Source organism: Balaenoptera ricei, chromosome 7, assembly GCF_028023285.1.
Source record: "Balaenoptera ricei isolate mBalRic1 chromosome 7, mBalRic1.hap2, whole genome shotgun sequence".
Taxonomy (NCBI): Eukaryota; Metazoa; Chordata; class Mammalia; order Artiodactyla; family Balaenopteridae; genus Balaenoptera; species Balaenoptera ricei.
The window spans coordinates 28,845,654-28,862,310 of record NC_082645.1 but is presented as its reverse complement, the minus strand read 5'-3'; the positions used below and the strand labels follow the sequence as shown (position 1 = coordinate 28,862,310).

Below are 16,657 nucleotides of genomic sequence, written 5' to 3'. Positions count from 1 at the left end.
CCATGTATAAGAGCAAATACATAATGAAGTCCACAGATAGCTTTCCACAAATATACTTACAGGTAAAAGTGTGCTTTCTTTAGAAAAGGAAGGGCTCTGGGGACAATTTCCTTTAAATTTAGGATTTTTTTACAATAGCATTTTTCCTTGACATTCACAGACTTACAAGTGAGACGGAGGGCTTATGATTTACTGTCTTGATCAATTAACTTATGTTAAAATATAAAGTATGGACTGGGGTGAAGTTTTCCAATTCAAGTTTAAGCCACATACATTCTAGATACCTGAAACCTCTTTACATCAGAATATATGCTACACTAAATTTGATTTCTGATAATTAAATCCCAGGATTCACTTCCGAGCATCACAACAAATGTCTTTGGAATGCTACAATTTCCTTCCCGAACTCAAAAGCTAGAAACAGCTCCTGCGGACAAACCCACCCTCGCTTAGTTTTCACACATGGGACTTATCTAAATTAGTCTTGAACTTGGGCTTAATTTTCAGCATGTACTACTTCTTAAGGTTACAAGTGTTATATGTCAATTAAGTGTTTAGAACAAGTTTCCTTTAAGTCATAACAGGCTTACAAGTACCCTTATCTTACGCATACTCTCAAATTTGATAGACAGATTTCCATACATTTGCCTATACACACTGAGAATACAGTTTTAGCGTCTGTGCTCCAATGAAGTCCTTTTACTCACTTGATAATTTCCTAGTTCATAAAATTAGCATATTAAAATTAGTGTTTAACGCTAGTGCTATAAAGGCTTAGGTTTCATTGGTGTCGAGGAGAGAGAAGAATTTTCATACATTATTTATAACTATAAATGCTTAGTAGTCATTTCCCTTTTTAAATGCCTGGAAAATCCCCTAGGGAAGGTCAAATAGCCTTCATACCTTCATATGAGTATTCATTTGAAAGTTCTTCTCCTGACCATCAACCTGTATTATTCCTTTCTTCATACTGAAGAGGCTTCTCTCCTCAGACTCTCTCTGCTCTGATTATTTCCCTCCTGTTTTCATTAATCATATCCCACTTTTCCCTTCCCCAAACTACTGTACTTGTGAAGTTTTTTTTGGCAACCTTTATGTTGATTTTACAATCCTCTGCATCATTATTTTCCCAATATGCTTTATATCTGCTTTGAAGGAAGAAACCAGGGTCATCCTTTTATCCCACGTAACCTTAAAAAACAAGACTCGCCTAATACTATGCCCTGTCTTGGAAGATAAATATTTTTTGCCAGTATGATAATTTTTCATTTTCAGTGAGTTATGTGTCTTTTATCAAAATCTAGGAAAAAAATAGCTAGAGATGTCAGTCTTGAAATGACAAATGGTATCTACATACAAGCAGTACTAGATACACTATTCAAATTAATTAACAACAGACGCGTGGATTTCCCTTCCATTAAAAAACAACCTGTATAGAAAGTCTAATCAAAATGGAGTTAAGAGGGCAGAAATGAATACAATAGAATTAGGAACAGAAGCCTGTGTAGCTATTTTCTTAAAAGTTTCAGAGTCACAAAGAATCTACAGACCCATATAAGACACAATTCACGTCTCTAAGAATAAAGAACTTTTAGCAATCATCATCTTGTACTCCACCTATTCAATTGATTAAAATGTATATATCAGTCCTAATATAATAACAGTATGCAATCATGGGAGAAATTTTAGTTCTTTATTATAATTCTTAATTAAATCTTAGACTCCATTATGTAGGTAAGGCCAAATGAAATACTCTAATCAACTTTGATTGCTTAGGATGGCAATTTTATTAGATATCTACATGGAAGAGTATCCTTCAGGGTTCCATTTATGAAAACAGCTTTGATCTTGGGGGAAAAGGGAGAGAAATAGCTCAGAAGAGACATGAAGAGCTGTGGAAACACTGACAAGATTAAGAACAAAGAAAATTAGTTTGAAGAGTTAGGTGCGGGAAAATTAGAACACCGTTTTTGGAGTATGTGGATGAGACCACTAATTGTATCTATAGCCATAAAGTAACTGACATTCTCCCAACATTATGACACACACACACACACACCCTCTTTCATAATATCATGATTAATCAAATGACATTTCAAGATAATTTAAGAACCAATTGGATTTAATTTTTGTAAACATTATTATTTCTAATATTACCAAGTCGTTCTCGGCATTGCCTAGAAGTGGGCAAGGCTTCTCTTCCTAATTCTATTATATTAATTTCTACCCCTTATCCACTCTTCTGAACTTGTAATAACTTTCTGTGAGCTACTTATAACAAGATGATGACTTCAATTTCAACAGGAAGTAATAAAGGAGATACTTTTTCAGCTTTGTATTTGTTGCTTCATGCACTTTACCTGATTCTTGAGATCCAATTTGGGACATGGGCGACCTCCATTGTACGGTTTTTCTTTCAGCCATTTGGATCGAATTCTCACTCCAACACAAGATGAACTGCAAGACCCCCAACTAGACCAATCACTTAACTTGCAATCAAATGGACAGGGGATGACACATTCTTCTTGAATATAACCTGAAAGAAAAAGATTTAAAAGAATGGAGGAAAGTCTGATCAAAATATACTAATCAAGCTTACTTTCTGTTTCTATTATCACAGATCAGACTGCCTAACAATACTGCTGCAGAGGTTTCAATAAACAGACAAAAGATTTCAGAGACAGATACATAGGATTATTTCTGCATTCCAAATTTGTGCCATCTGTTTCCTTCATAGACAATTCTGGGATTGAGGAAGCAGGGAAAAGTGCACAGCAAGTCCTGCTTTCTGATAAAAAGAAATGAAAAAAGAAGAAATGAAGCAGCTCAGGGCTAATGGTGACACCATCTCCCTCCACTGGACCTACAATTCCCTGTCTGGGAATAGAGAGCATAATAGAGTCAATCTTAGTGCCTGTGATCTGCAAGCCTTTCACAAAGATTCCTTTTTTTAAATAAAGCAAGCTTATTATTTTTTTAATTGAAGTATAGTTGATTTACAATGTTGTACAGCAAAGTGACTGAGTTATACATATATATATACACATTCTTTTTTTAATATTCTTTTCCATTATGGTTTATCTCAGGAGATTGGATACAGTTTCCTGTGCTATACAGTAGGACCTTGTTGTTTATCCATTCTGAATGTAATAGTTTGCATCTACCAACTGTAAACTCCCTGTCCATCCCTCTCCCCCCACCCCTTGGCAACCACAAGTCTGATCTCTATGTCTGTGAGTCTGTTTCTTTATTGTAGATAGGTTAATTTGTGCCATATTTTAGATTCCACATATAAGTGATACCATATGGTATTTGTCTTTCTCTGTCTGACTTCACTTAGTATGAAAATCTCTAGTTGCATCCATGTTGCTGCAAATGGCATTATTTCATTCTTTTTTATGGCTGAGTAGTATTCTATTGTATATATGTACCACATCTTCTTTATCCATTTATCTGTTGATGGACATTTAGGTTGTTTCCATGTCTTGGCTATTGTAAATAGTGCTGCAGTGAACACTGGGGTGCACGTATCTTTTCAAAGTACGGATTTCTCCATATATATGACCAGGAGTAGGACTGCTGGATCATACGATAGTTCTATATTTAGTTTTCTGAGGAACCTCCATACTGTTTTCCATAGTGACTGCACCAACTTACATTCCCACCAACAGTGTAGGAGGTTTCCCTTTTCTCTACACCCTCTCTAGCATTTGTTACTTGTAGACTTTTAAATGATGGTCATTCTGACCAGTGTGAAGTGGTATCTCATTATAGTTTTGATTTGCATTTCTCTAATCATTAGTGATGTTGAGCATATTTTTATGTGCCTACTGGCCATCTGTATGGTTTCTTTGGATATCACAAAGAAAGATCTTGATTCTCACTTCTGTGTAGTGTGACTTAGAGGTGGGAGGAGGACAAAGAGTGGACCACAGACTAGGAAGAGCAGGATATTATCAAAAGAAAAAAGAGGAATAGTGAAAAGTTGTATATGAGATATTGGACTGGAATCAAGAGGTGTGGTTTGAAATACAGATGCAGATGTTCTGGCTTTACTAGCTCTTGCTCCTGCCCTCAGCCCACTTCTTGCTACAGTCTTTCTCTGGATGATGAACTGTCACCTCCACCGATCACTACCAAACATGTATTTCCAATTCCCATCTCTTTACTAATTTCTATGCCACCTACTGATCCACTCTAATTGGGTGCCCAAATACCCCCAAATTCAACATATCTAAAACTGAGGCCACCAGTTTCCTCCTGAAACATTCTAATTCTCTTATATTCCTCACCTTAATTAACTGCAACATATCTGACTCCTGTACGCTGCTGTATATGCCTGTATAATCTCTTCCCTTTGAGTTTGGGCAAGACCTGTGAATATGATAGGAAGTCAGCCCCATGATTAGGTTATGATATGTGGCAAAGGGGAAGGGAATGCACAGATACTATTAACATGCCAAATCATTGATTGTGAGTTAATCAAAAGGGAGATGACCCTGGCTGGGCCTGAATTAATCAGGTAAAAACCCTTAAGAGAGTGACCAGGCCTGTTTTGTGGAGAAAGAAATTCTCCTGCTGGCCTTGAAGAAGCAAACAGCCATGCTATAAAATGCCTGTGGTGTGGCCACAGGGTAGGGGGCTGCAAGCAGCCTCTAGGGCCTGAGGGCAGCCCTTGGCTGTTAGCTAGTAAGAAAACAGGGGTCTCAGCCTTACAGGTGCATGAAGAGGAATTCTGCCAACAATTCCAAGGGAGATTGGAAGAGGAGCTTTCCCTAGTCACACCTCTGCTGAGACTTGACTCTTGGTTCACATCTTGGTTATAGCCTGGTGAGACTCTTAAGCAGAGAATTTAGAGAGGCCATGGCTGTACTCTTGACTCATGGAAACAGTGAGATAATAAATGTTTTGAATGGCTACGTCGACAGTAATTTGTTATGCAGCAATTGAAAACTAGCAAATTATCCAAAATAAAAAATCTCACAGTTATCTTAGACCAGCCTTCATCATTTTACACATATATTAATAGGTGTAATAAGTTCTTATGCTGAAGCATCACAACTATGTCCCCTACTCTATAATTCTTTTGTTCATCCTTGGTTCAAGATCATACTCTTTCTGGCCCAGAACACTGAAATATTCTCACCACTAGTCTCCCTTTCTCCTAATCATTCTCTTTTGGTATTGGTTAGTCACTCTGAGGAAAAAGTTACTTTTCTAAAATACATAATAATTTACACTATCCCTTTTAAACCCTTTGCTGATTCTCCATTGCCTTGAAAATAAAGTGACAACCACTTTGCAAAAACTGTAAGATTCTTTATAAGAGGCTCTAAACAAGGGTTTTCAACTTTGGCTGTAAAATATGTTCCCATTGCCCAGGATATACTATGGACTAATTTAACCAAATCTCAGAGGATGGGACCTAGGCAATGGTAGTTTTCAAAGATCCCCAGAGAATTCTAATGTGTAATCAAGTCCAAGAACCACCTCCCTAACTTGTTTTCCTCCTGCCCTTCCCCCTCCTATATCTTGAAATCTTTCCACATCGACTACTTCATCTTCTGCAATAATATTTATGTCTTTCCTCAGGAAAAACTCTGCCCTTTCTCTATCCAGTTTAGCCTTCATTACTACAATTACTCTCTTGCCGGTAAAGTAGACCATCTGGCCCCGTTGCTCCTTCTGCCATGCCGGTCTGGCAAAAATTCAGATCTAGACTGGTCCAGCTGTTTTCCTGCTCCGTTCTGAATGCTGGACATCAAGTGGAGACTAAGGCACTGCTAATGCCACACACTGCCTGGTGATTCTTCTGAGCTTTCTTCTCACTCCCATTCCACATCACAGCTTTTTCAAACCTTCTCTACCTATCTTCACACTTTTGAGATCTCAACTCTTCTTTCCCAGAAAAAAATAGAAAGAAATGAGTAAGAAGAACTCCTTCCATTTCCTATGAATATATCTGTATGAATTTCCATATTCTTCTTCTATCTTCATATCACGATGCAAAAGGCACTCATTTTCTTATATAAGGCACATTTTCACCACTTGCTATCTTTCCAAGCTCTCTCACTCTCTCTCATGTTATAGGTATATTTTTCTTACATTAATAGTAGAATGACTTTACAGTATCTAAATAATACTCATTGACAAGAGAGAGTATATCAAACACCTAAGTCATCAGGAAGGATCTTTCTAAGGTTGAAAAAAAAAAAAAGGTCTATTTGAGATTGTTAAAATTCTCTATTGCTTACCATAGTTACAATTCTACAGTCCTTTCTAAGGAGCTTTGATGGTTAATTCAGTATTAGGTATATAATAAATGCTAACTATAGGATTAAATATAGGCAACAGGCATTACTTAGTTTTACAGAGAAACTGAGTCAGAAAATGATTCCATTTGCTACTGAATGAAAATAGCAGGACTAGTAATTAAGCAGAATTAACTCTCATGGTGTAAATGCTTCAAATATGAAATTTCAGGAGACTTCATATAAATAACTTGTAAATAACTGAGTGCCTATTTAGATCCTATTTTAAAGCAGATTTTGAATCAGATGGCCTTTTAATTCAATAAGATTTTAAATCATTTTCATATATACTTGCATACTGATGGATTTTAATTAGAGAGCCTCTTAGCAATACTGGTTTTCTTTTTATTCCCTATGATAAGACATAAACCCAGAGGATCTCTATGAAAGTCAAGGTCATAAATTCAGTGAGTATAAAATAATTCTGAAATTCAACACGTCTAAGCAACAGTGACAATTATTTTTCAGAAAAGTTATTTTCACGCTAGAGTATACCCCAAAGGAAAGCTCATAGTGAGAACCATTAATAACTGCATATTCTTATCCCTATCTCATAATGGAAAGGATCAGTTCTACCCACATACTTAATATTTAACAACTGTTGGAAGCAGAGTATGACCAAATGTGACTACCTACAAGGTTAACCTCCCATAAGAGAATTCCAATTCCTGACTATGGAAACTTCACTAATGTTTTAAAAGCTCATTTACATAAAATATACCACAGACTAGCTGAACTGGCAACATTCAGAAATCTAAACCTAGTTGCAATGAAAGAAGCAGTTTTTCTACTGAAAACATTTGACGCTATAATTTATATGCAGAATACACTGCTTGGACCATCATATTACTTAGCCTGGGGATGCTTTCATGTTCTATTTTAGTTATCTGTATGCATATGAAATTCAGTAGGAAGTAGTCATTACAGAATTATCAATAAAGAATGCATCCAACATAGTGATTTTGTAAGCCATATACATTGTACATAGGTGTTCAAAAAGGATCTGTTGATATTATAGATGAAGATGAACTGAATAGAATCCATTAACAGAGTCTCTATGTTATAACTGGAGGAATTTATTGAATGACTTACACCCAATAGGGCTGAAGCCCAGGAACCTGGCTTCAGTCTATATAAATAACCCTCAAATATTGCTCTCTAGGTTGGTCCAATAGACGTAGGTGAAAACACTGCTCTCTTAACACAGTGGTCTCATTGATAAAACCACTTCCCAGGATATTACCTGCTGTACATTTTTTTCCTCTGGCATTCAAGTACTAACATCGCCCCTGCTCCCCTGCTCCTCCCCCTGCCCCCATAAGATCTTGTTTTGGAAGACGTGAAAGGAAATATTGATGACATTAAGAGGAAATAACCTAGGTTAATTTACTTATATTTTCCTACTGTGTAAAGTAATGGCAAACATCCTCCTAGATAGTGAATGTTCTATTTACTGACACTTTGCTGAAATAATGAAAACATACCACCAAAAATAAAATCAGGAAAAGATAAAGAAAATGCTGATCACCTCTTCCCTAGTTCAAAGTGAAGATCTGGGAGAACTTTGTGAGTCAAAATGATATCATGTCTTCACTTGTCAATATTTAAAGATTTATTATTTGAATTTATACATTTTAGTTCTACTATTTATCTAGTAACATGTACTATACTTAAAAGTATCCGATGACTTAAGTCAGAGTGGTTTAAAGTAGATATCCTTTAGGAGAGGTGGGGAAAGTATGGGGGCAGATGTTCTGATACTGTCACAAGAAAGAATTTGAGAAATTAGACCAATACTTTGCCATTGTTCTCAAGGGAAACACTAACTGCTAAACATTTATTTAAAATCTCAATCCATTAGTGTGCGGCTATGTAGTGCAAACTCAATAAGGTTGCCAGCTTGCTTTGGTGAATTTATATTTTGGCCTGGGAATACCGCTTATGAACAGCAGTTACATTCTTTCAAAGATACAGTCTTTCAAATATGGGTCCAACCTTGTTTAGGCTTCTGTGGGGCCTGAGAGGGGAGAGCTAGAAAGCACCTTAGTTATCATTATCTCTTCCTTTAAAATTTTGAGTTATTAAAAGAATATTTTTGAAAATACTCCCTACTCGTAGAAAAATACCTTTACTACATATATAAGAACGCATCAGCAAAGACTCTCTAATATTAACCATTATAAAATGATGGTTAGGGTATTGCAGATAACAAAATACCTTATTTGGGACCCACAACCTAATCAGATACCTGAATACAGCTGAATGAGAAGTTACACAAAGTTCAAATAGTCACATTAAGGAGAAAGTTTTCCTGGATTCCTTAAAACTCAAATATTTCACAGCATAATTATGTATTAAATTTTATTACATCTACCAGAAAAAATCATCTAAGTGTCAACCAGTTTTCTTAATTAACAATATAATTTATTGGCGAACTTTTAGATGATGAGCTATTCAAAGTCATCAAGGCCAACAGCTTCATTTTATAGACCGGTCAGAATTAGAAAGGGAACTTGAATCCAGACTTGATGGAGATACACAGCTCACTATCAAGTAGAAAAAAATCATTATTATGACCTCAAAATGTTCTCTTTAGTGCTAGAGTGACAAAGTAGATAATCAACCCTGGCCTTAAAGAAATTCATATTTTGCTAGAGAGCAGTCTTATAAATAAGAAAAAAAAAAAATGGTATATAATAAATGACTTAAATTAAATGATACAAATAATATATACAAATTATACAACAATCTGAGGTAACAAATGGATTCTGGCTTCAATTTTCTAAGTATTTCATGTGAAAATATTTATTGGCAAATTTTTGCAATAGACACAGGCTTTTGACTAATTGCTCAGCCTGGTTCACTTGCTCTAACTAAATGTATCAGTATCAATTTAATCAATCAACCAAATCATATAAAGAACTGATCTTTTAAATTGAATTGTCCAGGCAATTTAATCAAGATGGTATCTGCAGCTGTTCATATAGACAGAGTTTCAGCATTTACAGCCTCATGTCTGGTTCCTCCAGGCAGACAAAAGAGATATTTTGCTCTTAGAAGATATTAAGGATGTTAGGGACAAATGGGATGCTAGACACAGAATCATTTGAACCATTCAATTAGGACTGTATGTATCACTTTTTAGCATTACTGCAAATAAATGCTGTTAAAATTAAAGTGACTGAACGCTTTAACCACATAATAAACTTGGCATTTGAAACACTACAAAGATACAGACTGCTGACAACACAATATTACTGGGTAATTTGTAGAACTGTGGCTGCAAGAGCCTGTATTAAGTTCTCTCATATCTTCTTGCCCTGAGAAAATCTTGACTTAATTTACACCAGACATTCTATACTTTATATTTCCTTCCAAAGTTCTGAAAGCTGATCTCAGAGCATGTCTGAGTCAGTGCTATTCTCCTCACGTTGTCAGTGCTGTTCTCCAAATATTTCAGGTTTTGCTTCTAAACACGTGGTATGACTACACTTCCCTGCCCCTGGAAATTAGGTGTGATCTTCTTACTTGCTTTAGCCAATGAAATGTGAGCAGAAGTGAAGTGTGTCACTTCTAGGTGGCAGCTTTAAGAGCCCGAGTGTAATTTGCCCCCCTCTTTCTTCCTCTGTACCACAGGGTCCAAAAATGTTGCAGATAGGGGCTGCCCCATCCTGGAGTGAAGAAGAAACCCAGCCAATGCAGGATGGACATGGATACTGAATGATCTTGGTGGCTTTCAACCGCTGAGATTTTGAAGTTGTTTGTTTCATTTGTTCCCATACTACGACCTATCTTACCCTAATGCATCAACCTTGGCGTAGGAAAGTGTATCTTCAGAAGACAAAGTAAAAAGCCGCATGGAACAAATATTTAGAGTACTTTGAGAAGCTATATATAATGTCCTGAGAAAACAAGATTAAGCTATACAAGCAGTTAGCACAGTCTGAATGGCAGCACTATCCAATGAGAATGTGACTTTGTAAAAGTTGAACCTATAGATATATATTTCAGGAAAATGTATACTTTATTATTTAAAAAAAAAAACTAGTGATATGGATTATAAATCAAGGTCTGACCTTATGTGATCTGAAATAAAATATTAAACCTCAATTGTTCAGTTTACTCATGTGAAAATAAAAATGTATAATACGTGTCCTTTTTAACCCCCTTTAATACTGTAAGGTCAAAAGTTATAATAAGTAGGAGTTTGTGGAAAAATTAACATACAATATAAGTGGCATACTAATATTTTACCACTACTAAAAGCTATATAGCAAGGTAAAAATGTTTCTTCTTAGTCTGTTTTTCATGCTAGTGATTGATAGAAAATATAATTCTGTAAAGATGCTTAAGCAGAAAAATTATAGGGTAATAATTTTCAAATTTGGGTACCATTTCTCATGCCAGATTATTTCCATGTAAATTAAAGGCTAGGATAACAATGACAAAATGAGTGATTCTGTATTGGATCAGTAAATCAGTTGTGTTTTGAGTCCATCTCTGTCTTTCCAAGTCTGCTGCCACCAGCCAAGGCCAGATGCTCATTATCTCTCACCTGGACTATTATAATGGCCCCTTAACTGGATTCCAGGTCTCCAGTCTCTTCAAATCCATTCCATGTCTGATCAGCTGCCATATTAATGGTTCAAAAGTACAACTCTAAATAGATCATGGCCTAACTTAAAATAAATAATCTCTAAAGCATGGCAGAATTATGATAAAATGATAGACATGCAGAAGGCAATCTAGGCAGGAGAGATCCTACAAATCAAATTAAGAAGATGAGCATGAACCCCAAATGTTCACAAGTCAACAGAGGAATCTTCTGTACAGGAATTGAGGTTGGGGAGAAGTAAAAAATTGGCTGTCGGGTGGAGCCACATTGGGAAGTCATGCTGCAGGGCTTAGAAAGTTAAGAATTCTGATCATTAATTCAGGTGTGCTATTGGATTGAAGAAAAGACAGCATGAGAACAGGGCACCTTCTCAAGAAATGACTGGAAAATTCACATGTGAAGTAACAAATGGCTAAACCTTAGGCTAAAAGACCACTAAGTGTAATTATATACATATATATATAATTTATAAATATATATAAATATAAAATATAAAAATATTATATGTAAATATATATTAAATGTAATATATATTATTATATATTGTTAAAGAACAACATAATGAAACATGATAGAATATTACTTATAATTAACTAGCTCTGATGTATGCATGGCTAATATACTGTCTAAATAAAATGGACTATTCAAAATGACCAATGAACCAGCTCTTTAAATAGCAGCTTCATTTCCTGTTAAGACAACTTAAATATAACTAATTCTAACAACCAGCAATGGCCAGTTTATGAGTAGATAGATACTTCTAAGTATCCCATGGGATTCAGAAATATATGCACTTAGAAGAAAAGTGTTTGTCCTTTTGCTCCATCTCAAAGGTCCCTAGAGGAAGCTCTGACCTGAATGCAGACATTATATTGGAATAAAATGGATTTATTATCTACCTGCTTATTTACTTTCTTGTTTATATATTTATTTTGAGACCAAAAGTTCAATATTGGGAGATTTTGTATGAAAATAAAGATTTCTGGCTTCTCTTGAAAAAGTGGAGGATCTGGGAACACTGGGTCCTCATTCTAGCCTGTCAACCATTGGCTAGAACCAAGTAGTCAGGCCTCCTCAGATAAAATATGCCTTTGCCGTCCGCTGCAGTCTCTTAGATGATCATTTAAATTTCTAAACTAAGTATTTCTCCCCCAACTAAAGCAAAGCAAAAACCCAATTCATAATTCCAATATAAAGCGAGGCCTCTTGTATTGTAGGAAAAGGTGGAAGATACAGAGACCTGCCAGTCAGGGCTCCCCCTACTCATCATATGAAGGGAGCCAGGAGGAATCTATCTAGAAAGCTCCACCTTAGAAGACACCCATGCAAGAGACAGGTCCTGAAGTTTAAGCTTCATTGTGTGGATGGAGTTCTATTGCCATCAGTACCCTGAATATTACGGACACCAGCATTTAAACGTAATTCCTAAAGGTGGCAACAAAAGACATCAAAAATACCTACAACGGCAAGAATACCTAGAAAGAGGTAGATGAAGGCATCCTCCATTCAGAGACAACCTCCTCCAAGCCCTGGAGCACAGAACAAAGCTCATCAAGTGATAAGGTGTGCATGGAACAAACTGCACGATGAAACTCCAATTATTTTTTTTTTTTAAATATTAAATCTTGTCTTCTTGGTCAGTACATTAGTCCTTATACCTTACATTTTTATGTAGAAGCCATATTCTTTTTTTTAAACTTTTTATTTTATATTGGAGTATAGTTGATTACCAATGTTGTGTTAGCTTCAGGTGTACAGCAAAGTGATTCAGTTTTATTTATTTATTTATATTTTGTTTTTTTGGCCACACCATGCAGCATGCGGGATCTTAGTTCCCCGACCAGGGATTGAACCCATGCTCCCTGCATTGGGAGCACAGAGTCTTAACCACTGAACCACCAGGGAAGTTCCGAAACTCCAATTATTTTTTATCTGCTGGAATGTTGGGTTATCCAGACAATAATTTGTATTCATGAACAACGAAATAAGTTGTTATTATAAATTCTGAATTATGGATTACAAGACCAAGCAAATTTACCTCCAAAAGTTTGCTTTCACCAAAGAACTGTATCTTTCACTGAGCTAATGCAGAAATCAATGTACTGGAATGAATTCACAGCACATTAACTCCTTGCAAGTTACTGTAAAAAAAAAAACAAAAAAAAAAACCTCTGAAATATCACCAAGGTGTAAAATTAAATAGGACTCCCAGCCTTGATTTATACCGCATGCTGCTGATAATGGTGAATTTGTTTCACTTACCAATAAATTTGTTTCCTAATGGATTGTGCATCAGCCAATCCAGAGATTTACATTTAGGCTTCTCTTGTCTTCTGTAGACAAACAGATAACTTATGATTTTATTTAATTATATTTAATGATATAACTGCTAAATGAACAAAAGAAGAGGCAGGGGAGGGGGAGATGTTTAATTTTAATTAATTTTCTGAAATTGAAATAGTCAACAATCTTCTAGCTAAAGTAATCATGTCAAGGAACTGTGGATAATTCCAATTCACAAAGAGAGAGGGCCTTTTAAACCAGGAAAAAGTCTCAAGAGCGACCAGAAGTATCTCTTGGACGAGAGAACAAAAAGCGACAGAAGAAGAGAGTTTATTCATTTCCTGGGGCTGTCATAACAAATTGTCACAAACTTGGTGGCTTAAAACAGCGAGAAGTATTCTCTCATAGTTCTGGAGGTTGGAAGTATGAAATTAAGGTATTGGTAGGGCTGTGTTCCCTTCGAAGTCTACGGGAGAAAATTCTTCTTTGTCCTTCCAGTTTCTGGTGGCTCCTGACCTTCCTTGGTTTGTGGGAGCGCACCTCCAACTGCTGTCTTCTCTTCACAAGGTTGTCTTCTCTGTGTCCCTCTGTGTCTCAAATCTCCCTCTCCTTTCTCTTAAAAGGACACCAGTCATTGGATTTAGAGCCCACCCTAAATCCAGGACGATCTCATCCTAAGTTCCCTAACTTAATTATATCTGCAAACACCTTATTTGAAAATAAGGTCACATTCACAGGTACTGGAGGACTTTAACACATCTTTTGGGGACAAAATTCAACCTACTAGAGAGAGGAATGAAGACTATGATAAGGAAGATGATGTAGCATATGGTTGAGAATTTGGAGGATATGGATGGGATATCATGCCTTCCTAGGCTCATACCCCATTTTAACAAGAGCTACCTAAATCCTCTAAGCTTCACTTTCATCATCTATAAAAAAGATTGGACACCTGTGGCTTGCAGGTCAAATCCAAATTGCCTCTTTTTTCTTTTTTTTTTAGTAATCTTTTTTCTTTTAATTTTATGTATTTATTTATTTTTGTATTTATTTTTGGCTGTGTTGGGTCTTCGTGTCTGTGCGAGGGCTTTCCCTAGTTGCGGGAAGTGGGGGCCACTCTTCATCGCGGTGCACGGGCCTCTCACTATCGCGGCCTCTCTTGTTGTGGAGCACAGGCTCCAGACGCGCAGGCTCAGTAGTTGTGGCTCACGGGCCTAGTTGCTCCGCGGCATGTGGGATCTTCCCAGACCAGGGCTTGAACCCGTGTCCCCTGCATTAGCAGGCAGATTCTCAACCACTGCGCCACCAGGGAAGCCCCAAATTGCCTCTTTTTGTAAATACAGTTTTGTTGGAATAAAGTCGCAGTCATTTGTTTAAGCGTTGTCTACGGCGACTTTTCCACTGAAACAGCAGAGGTGACTAGTTGTGACAGAGATAGTATGACCCACAAAGTTGAAAACATTTATCATCTGGACCTTCATAAAAATGTTTGCAACCTCTGATTTATAAAATAGTAATAGTAATAGTACCTGCTGCATAAGATTATTATGAGGATCAAATGAGAGCACCAAAGAGTGCTGACCACACAGTGAGCACTCAGTTTCTATAAGATAGGAACAGTGCCATGGTGGATAATGGCATGGGCTTAAAAAATGAGAAAGAATTAATTTCAAAATCAACCAGGACACTTACTATTAGTGGTTTTAATTTGCAGCTGTCACTGAACCCCTTCAAGCCTCAACTTTTTCATCTGCAAAATGGTGGTAATTATTACACCTACTTTAAAGAATTGCTTTGTGCATTAGAGGGTCTGGAACAAGGGGTTAACCATTGCTGCTGCTATTCTTATTTGCAAAAAAAAAAAGGTATAACTTCATCTTCTGGGCATCAAATGGGGATGGGCGGTAGGAAGATAGTCCCAGCTTGAGAAATCCCCTATAGGAGAAGATCCAACATCTTGAGTCTTTGCAAGAATGCTGCTTTCACATCAAGACCCAGACCTCTATTGCACAGAGGGATGGGGAGAGTGCGCATGTGAATTTTTGTCTATTTGTTGATCAAATAAATAGAATAGGTAATGATTATCTTTTGGTACATGTCAATAGTCCCATGCTAATTATAATAGGCATATTTAAAATATTGAACAAACAGAGCTTGAAGGCCACTAGAGACTGAGGCAACATTAACAAGACTTTAAAGAAAAACACATTGAACTCATTACCCTCCCCAGTCCTAACCAATCATGTTCCTCCTTCTGAGTTCCCCATCCTACTCCTATATTAAAGTCCTACCTCTTGAAATGACTTAGAGGGACTTCCATAAACTGTTGCTTCCATGTCTCTCCATTATGAAACTCTGTACATTTACAATGTTCAACATGTGATAATAATTTCAAAAAGTAGAGATATAGTTCAGGAAACACGGAAAACAGCTTCTTTTGTTTTATTTCATGCTGTACACAACCATCTTAGCTTTATATGGATGTCTTTACAATCATCATCATATAAACAGAGACTATGGCTGTGTATCTTTAGAATCTAACTCTGGTCCAGGAAAGTGCTGAATTATTCCATCTGGAGTTAAAATGCACTGCACTCATCCTTCTAATGCCCCAAAAGATGATACAAAAAAGAGATGAGATAAAATCCTCAAGTCTTATCATTTAAGAGAATTGAGATAGTACCAGCTAAGGTATTTTAAGGTGTGAAGTTTTGTTTTGGAGCTGTTGGAAATAATCAGGTGAAACCAACCCATACCTAGATTAAGCAAAACTTCAGGGACACAATATACAGACCACACACCTAAAAATTTGGCTCTAGCTCTGATTTCATATATGAGACTCAAAATCTGAGGGTTGTCAACAGTACAATTCTAAATGTAGAGAAACAGAAATGGAAAGCAAAGAGCAGAAAGAGTTGGAGGAAGAAAACATTCTTAGATTTCAAACACTCTCAACTATTATCATTTTGGTATATTTCTCCTTATTTTGTTAATGTTCTTGTTTTGTTTTTCTGGTAAATTATACTTATACTATCATACTAGCTACCTAATGATCATACTGTAGTGCAGGTGCCATGATAGGGCTGTTCACATCATTAGTTGATTGGCTAAGACTGGAATGAAGCATGGATAATTTATCACTATTGGAAAAGAAATATAAAATGATAAATATGTATAAAAGATAGAATACTATGCAGTGCCTGCAAAAGAATAAATAAATCTACATACAGCGGAATGAACAGAGGTAGTGAATATATTAATTGAGAGACACACTCTGGAACCATATTGCCTGGATGAGAAAACAAGCTCTGACATTCCTAGTTGAGCAAGCTTATAGAAACTCCTTTACCTCTCTACTCCTTGATTTCCTTATCTGTAACATAGTAATAAAACTAATATCTAATTTAGACTGTTGATATAAGAATAAAAGGAGTTAATAGAGAACATT

The 16,657-nt window shown here is 36.3% G+C and overlaps 1 protein-coding gene across 1 annotated transcript in view; it reads right to left on the bottom strand.

The window, feature by feature from the left end:
* THSD7B (thrombospondin type 1 domain containing 7B) overlaps positions 1-16,657 on the bottom strand; it is a 594,306-nt gene that overhangs the window by 208,462 nt on the left and 369,187 nt on the right. Inside the window, exon 13 of the mRNA XM_059927090.1 lies at positions 2,361-2,536. Within this exon, the coding sequence (XP_059783073.1) occupies positions 2,361-2,536 (176 nt within the window). The remainder of the gene's footprint in view (positions 1-2,360; positions 2,537-16,657) is intronic.